At 30.0% G+C, this 7,008-nt stretch overlaps 2 protein-coding genes across 2 annotated transcripts; one reads left to right on the forward strand and one right to left on the reverse strand.

The window, feature by feature from the left end:
• Nucleotides 1-4,016: 4,016 nt before the first annotated feature.
• On the reverse strand, nt 4,017-6,078 carry LOC119677846 (trichohyalin-like). The gene is made up of 2 exons (XM_038089400.1): nt 6,065-6,078; nt 4,017-5,838 (listed from the first exon to the last, which is right to left on the reverse strand). Exons 1-2 carry the CDS (start codon nt 6,076-6,078, stop codon nt 4,185-4,187), a joined length of 1,668 nt encoding a protein of 555 aa, XP_037945328.1. The 3' UTR covers nt 4,017-4,184.
• Nucleotides 6,079-6,092: 14 nt separating this feature from the next.
• LOC119677852 (HIV Tat-specific factor 1-like) lies at nt 6,093-6,993 on the forward strand (the record flags this gene model as incomplete). Its single annotated transcript, XM_038089412.1, has 4 exons — nt 6,093-6,268; nt 6,341-6,527; nt 6,686-6,822; nt 6,875-6,993. Coding segments are annotated over 4 exons (591 nt in total), but the record flags the coding sequence as incomplete, so codon positions are not given.
• Between the last annotated feature and the right edge of the window lie 15 nt (nt 6,994-7,008).

Here is a 7,008-nt window from a genome sequence, read left to right on the forward strand (position 1 = left end):
AAAAGAAGCTTAAAAATCTAAAATTGTTAAACGTGGTTACATGACGTTGCTAACATTTTTGTACTATTGGATAATACATGGAAATATGACTCCACAACAACATCGTCCAACTTTATACGATTTTAAAGCACAAGAAATCAGCACATTATTAAAGTCCAAAGAAACAGCCTGAATATTTTGAATTAAAACTGAATATATGCTTCAGAAACTACTGAGAGGATGAGTTTGAACATTATTTTCTCTTTGATATTCTTGATTATCAGATTGATAGATCAATAGATTAATCTAATAATTGTACTTTTGTTTCGATTTGAAAACTCAATCAAAAATTTATCTTCATATCTTATGATAAGGAAAGATACTGCAGTTCTATTCCTTTGAAAGCAGTAGAAAAATTCTAATAATTGTTGGATATATTTGATTATATATGGTTAAAAACTTTTTTTATAATCTGCTGAGACAATGTAATTAAGCGTTATTTTCTTCTTGGAATGTGCCATTTAACAATTTTATCATATTTTACTATTTAATGTTAACCAAAGACACTCCATCTCTACCCGTATCGTTCCAGAAAGATAATCAACACTGCTTGGTTTTTTCTAAAGCTATATCAACAAAAGCTACTAAATACTACAGGAGGTTAAAGTTTTTTTTTAAAATGTTTCAAACAAAAATGCAAATATACCATTCTCAAATGCCCTTCATCATACTATTCTAGGATATGTGGTACTTACTTACTTATAAATGGGCTTTTACGAATTGTTGTTCTAAGTCTTATGGAAATCTTGAAAACGATCTATTATTTGAGTCACTCTTGGGAAAAATGAGCGAAATTTAGCTGTTTGAAAAGACAGACAGAAAAGACAGTTTATTAATTAATAGAAATCCTAAAAACGATCTATTGTTTGAGTCTCTCTTGAACGATATTTAGTTGTTTAAAAAGACGAGTAGCTCGCATGTTAACCATCTGCTGTGTAATAAAATGTATACATTGTATAAAACCCTCATTCTTCGCTGCAAACATCGGTCCCTTTTTTGTATACATCAACCGGTGCCGTAATGGAGATAACATTAGTTTGTTCGACTCTCTTCGTGTGTTTTTTTCCTTTTATATCAGGGCACGGTATAGGCTTTCTGCTCTCTTTAATCAAGCTTTCCGCCTTTTATACCATGGCGTATTGAGGGCTTTCCGCACTTTATATCGACTCATGTCTTTCTGCTCTTTTTACGGAGACAAGTTATAAGATTATGATGGTTCAATAACAAAGTTCTCAATATGCCTACAACTTGTATATATTTGGAAATGAAAAACATTTTCCTTATGCAGCAAGAAATGTCTTCGGCCAATTGAGTTCAGGATATAACATGTCACGCATAAACACATTTCTTCCAAATGTTGGTCTCAATTGCATTTTTACTCGTATCTTACACAATATTGCTCTATCCATTCTTCTCCATTGTGCAGATTTTTGTCATACTTTTATATATCAAATTTTAGGTGGGCATTTGGTTACAACAATACGTAATACGTGGTCTACGTAACTCCGGAACGCAGACTCGGTTTTTTTTTAAACGATTTCAAAGTTAATTTAAATTTGAAATTACATACATTGAATATTTTTATTTTAATTAAAAAAAAAAAGAAATATATCGACATAGTTTCAGCCGTCTGTTAGTCGATTATATATAACTTTTTTTGCTCTTTTTTATTTACTCTCAAAATTGTTGAGCATTTCGTTCAATTGCTTAACTACCTTCCTGTCTTAAGCTGTGAATAAATAGCTTTGTCTTACAAATAGTAATAAAGTACATAAAATAATAAACATATACATATATGGTAATAAATTGGGAGCTGTGCCAAAATTCTTCACCACCTTCAACCACTATTTAAAAGTGAAAATCTCAATACTAAGAGATTTGTTATATAACCAAATAATTCGACCGTCATTTCTATATGGATGTGTAGCGTTTAGCAAAGCCTCAAACACTACTATTCGCCAGCTAGAAATTGCATAAAGCCAGGCTCTGAGAAGACTTTTTAAGGATACTATTGTATTTTAAGGAGAAATGACATCCTCAGGGACCTCAAGATTGATCCGATCAAAAAAAGGATACAGCCCTGAAATTATTTACGAAAACTGACAGGCTTACCAACACCGCGTTATCGAATCTCAGAATGGTAACAGGCTCCTCGGGGAGATATGTAGATCTGAGGTCAATTATTGGTTAGTCTGATGAAGTGATAAACAATAATCCAGTCAAGGCGTTGAGAGCGGTAGCCTTTACATAATAATTAATAATTAAAACACAATAATAATAATTTGTTTTTTAATTTATTTATTTCTTTCGCAAAACGTGTGATTTTATGTTAATACAATTGCTGACTTAATTTTAAATATTTCTGTTTTGAGTTTCGTTTGACAATTACAAGATATTCCCGCATAAGTACGAGCATTTATTTTTATTCCGGTGTATATTTATATATATATTTGTTTGTTTTATATATGCTTGGTTAGCTAATTGATTGCTTAAAAATATTATTATTTTTCTAGTATTGAATTGCTTTGAAAATCCTAAATTAATTAACAGTAAAAATAATATTTTAATTAAGACATCAACTTATACTTGAGGTAATCAAAAACTAAATCAATTATAAATTATTTTCGTTCTTTATTGGAAAACGCTATAAACTAAGTACTAAACTTAAAACAAGCTTAAGTTTAGATTTATATTGCTTTTGTAATAGTTATTGTTTAATATAAAAAAATTTTAAATAAATTAATTTCAAGATGCTTTAGTAATTAATTTATTACGTTAAAATACGATAAGAGTTACTAATAGTTAATAAAAGCTAAATGTTAAGTGTTTAATATTAATTATTTATGTAAATATATTATAAAAAAGATAAATGTTAAAAATTTTTTACATTATCACTAGTTTGCTAAACTATTTTTGCTTTAAATATTATTTAAGTTACTTAATGTGCTTTTGCGATTAATTATTTGCATGGAAGAAGAGTGCAAAGAAGCACTACATAGACGTCTATAAGTGCTATTTTTGAACCGACTTTTCTCCCCTCAAATTCTTCAAGTTGCTGTGTTGCTATGGTAAATCTTTTTTACCACATTTTATTTAAGAAATAATATATTACATAATCTTTTAAAAAACTATAAAAATAATTACAAACGATAATATGAAAAACTTATTATAAGCTTTGATTAGCAGTGTTCAGTTATTAGTATTACTTGCTCAAATATTTGTTTAATTTTTTTTTGGCGACTTAAGGAAACATATTTTAAGTGTTGATATTGTTTTAAAAAAAATTAATTTTATTTACAATAAAATGCTTAGTTATAAAAAAATGTTTTTTTTAACAAAAATAAAATTAAACAAAAACTTAAAAATTGATATATATATAAATTGCTCGTTTAACTCGCTTCAAGGTGTGTGCTTACAAACTGTTATATATTTATACACTTAACATATAAATATAGTCAAATATTGCTTTTTACTTAAATACTTGTGCAATAACATTTAAATGTGTTAAAAAATTGTTAAATTTACTAAACAATTTTCAACTCACTGCCATGAGAGTATACTCGTTCCTTATTACATATAAAATATTAAAAATATTTTTTTTAAATTAAAATGATAAAGCTTAATATGATCATATTTAACTAAAAATGTTATACATATATTAAAAACATATTATATATAATATATTGTTTAAATTTGTTTTCTTATTATGTGCAGTGACAAGTTTTTAAAGTATTTATTTAAAAATTAATATTAAATTAATTAAAAATTAAAAGTATTTTTAATTTTAATAATTCAAAAATTGAAAAATTTAGGAGAAACATTCATTTCATTAATTTTCTTTAAAAATACTAAAAGAAGAGAGCAACGTGAATCTTTAACTTAAACATAAATTTATTTTATTTTTTCATAGTAAAAAATTAAAAAAAAAATATTAATAAAATTAATTTTAATAAATTAATTTAGTTTTTATTCATGCACTATATATTTACTGCTATTTCAATGCTAATTTAAAATTCTTTACTTCAGTTTTTGTTTAAATCAACTTAATAAATGAGTTCTTTCTTACTTTTTTCTTTACTTTACTTTGTTCTTTGCTCTCTTCTCTTGTTTCGATTTTTCATATTCTAGAATATGTAATTTTGTTCTTAATTATTAGCTTCATTATTACTTAGTGCTTGTAATTGTTTTTGTTGCTTTCGTCGTTTACGTTGTTCGAAGAATGCCTTTTGCATTTCTGGTGAGAGTCGTGCGATTCGTTCAGCATATTTACGTTTCTTTTCTTCTTCGGCTTTACGCACACACTCATCTTCTTCCCGTTTCAATTCATTCAAACGTTCTAGACGTTGTCGATTTTGTTCTTCTTCCTGACGTTTCTTTGACTCTTCTTCTGCTTTGGCAGCTTCATTTTCACGTCGTATTTCATCTTCGTGTTGTCGTTTACGCGCTTTTTCAGCTTCTTCCAATTCTTGTCGTAAGCGTTCCTCCTCGGCTTCGATTTGTTTTTGTTCAGCTTCTCGGCGTGCAATTTCCTCTTGCCGTTTTCGTTGTGCTTCTTCACGTTTGCGATTTTCTTCATATAAACGTTGTAATTCTTGTTGTTCAAAACGTTTCGTTTCTTCTAAACGTTGCAGTTCTGTACGTTTTTCTTCCTCTTCTAGTTCACGTTTAATTTGTTCTTGTCTAGCTTTTTCTTCCAATTCTGTACGACGTCTATTTTCTTCATCCTGTAAACGTTTTCTTTCTTCTTCCTCATGTTGACGTCGCTCTAATTCATTTTGTGCATCTTGTATACGTTTTTCATATTCTTCTTTTAAACGTTTTTCCTCTTCTAAGCGCTCTTCTTCATGTTTGCGTGCTTCTGCTGCACGTTGTTCTTCGATTTTACGTTTTGTTTCTTCGCGTTCTTGTAATTCTTTAGCAATTCTTTCACGTTCTTTTTGTTTTTGCTCATTGGCCAAACGTTGATCCTCTTCGTCCTGAACTCGTTGCTTCTCTTCTTCAGCATATAATTGTTTAAGTGCTTCAAGTTCTCTTTGGTGTTCCTCTATACGCGCTCTTTCTTCCTGTTCTTGTTGTTGCGAACGCTCACGTTGCTCCTTTTCTTGCTTTTGTAGACGTGCTCTTTCTTCATGTTCCTGTTCTTGCAAACGCTTGCGTTGTTCCTGCTCTTGTGCCTTTTCTTCTTGTTGTCGTAAATGTTCGCGTTGTTCCTGTTCTTTCTTTAACAATTGTGCTCTTTCTTCATTTTCCTGTTGTTGCAAACGTCTTCTCTCAAGTTCTTCTTCATGCTGCCTTAATTGACCAGGTACGTCAGATTGATGATTCATTTGCTCGTTGTTGTGTTGTTGGCGATGTTCCTCTCTTAAACGACGTTGTTCTTTAAGACGTTGTTGTTTTTCACGTCTCATCTTTTCCTGCCGCTCACGTTTTTTCTGCATGCGACGTTTTTCTTTCTCACGTTGTCTTTGTAATTTACGATCGTAATGAGTGCGTTGATGTTGTTGCCTACGCTGAGTTTGTGGTGACACGGTTACGAGTACCGGCGGTAAAATTTCATTGTAGACATTAAGCGGTGTTACTGGTGTAGTTGTCGTCATTCTAACTGCTACAGGTTGATAGTTTATATCATTTGGATGAAGAGTTGTTTGCTGGTGGTTAACGTCGTTTTGACTGGGTGAATTAGTGGAATGTGGTCGGGGTCTACGTCCACGTCCTCTTGTATTACCAGGACGACGGGCACGTATGCTGGGTATAACGATCTCCTCGTTACTACCCTCAGCCTTAACCCGGCGATTTATTCTGAAAATACAAGAAAAATTAAGAATTAGAGAAAGGCTTTTGTTTTTGTTTCTATTATGTCTATGTATGCTAGTATGTCTATGTCTTATAGTATATAGTCGAACTGGTTGAATATCGCACGAATATTATTCAAATTTCCAGAAACACTTCCTACAACTAAATGCTTGTTGTAGGCAGTAATGGTATCGACAACTATACCTAACTATATAATTAGGTTTCTTAGTACTTATTAAAGTTCATTTTAATAATCCTATTTTTTTCAGATTGAGTCCGTGAACTTGGCTTTAAATATACTGGATGAGTATAATCTGCGTGGTAATAAAATACGTGTTCAGCGTGCTGAATTTCAAATGCGCGGAGAATATAATCCAGCTTTAAAACCGAAAAAAAAGAAGAAAGATAAAGAAAAGCTATTAAAAATGAAGGAAAAGTAAGTTTGTATTTGTTTTGAATGAAAAATTTAATTTGTATACTATCTCAAAACTTTTTTTTTGATATTTAGACTTTTTGACTGGAGACCAGAGAAGTTACGAGGGGAGCGTACAAAGAATGAAAAAGTGGTTATTATTAAAAATCTTTTCGCGCCAAAAATTTTCGAAGAAGAAGTTCAACTAATTCTGGAGTACACAAATGATTTACGCGAAGAATGCAATAAATGTGGTACCGTGCGGAAAGTTATTATTTACGATGTAAGTATTAGGCTAAGGATAGCATAGATTTAAGATTTTATATAATACTAATTTTAAACTTAAAATAATTTATTTTAAACATATAAATAAATTTTTAATAATATCTGTTATTATAATACTAATTTCTTATAACAATATTACGCATTTTATTATTACAGCGTCATTCTGAGGGTGTAGCTCAGGTAAATATGTCCACACCGGAAGAAGCTGATTTGGTTATACAAATGATGAATGGACGATTTTTTGGAAAAAGGCAATTAAGTGCAGATTACTGGGATGGAAAAACTAAATACAAGTAAGTTAACATATTTCAACAAATTTTTTATAAATAATTTTTGTTTTTACAGAATTAATGAATCGGAGACAGAAGTTCAACAACGCCTCTCGAACTGGGATGAGTTTTTGGAAACGGATGAAGAAAAAAAATTATCTACATAATTTATTTTTAAAATATTTTTTGCTTTTGCATTTTTTATTATGT

Source organism: Teleopsis dalmanni, chromosome 1 (genome assembly GCF_002237135.1).
Source record: "Teleopsis dalmanni isolate 2A chromosome 1, ASM223713v2, whole genome shotgun sequence".
NCBI lineage: Eukaryota > Metazoa > Arthropoda > Insecta > Diptera > Diopsidae > Teleopsis > Teleopsis dalmanni.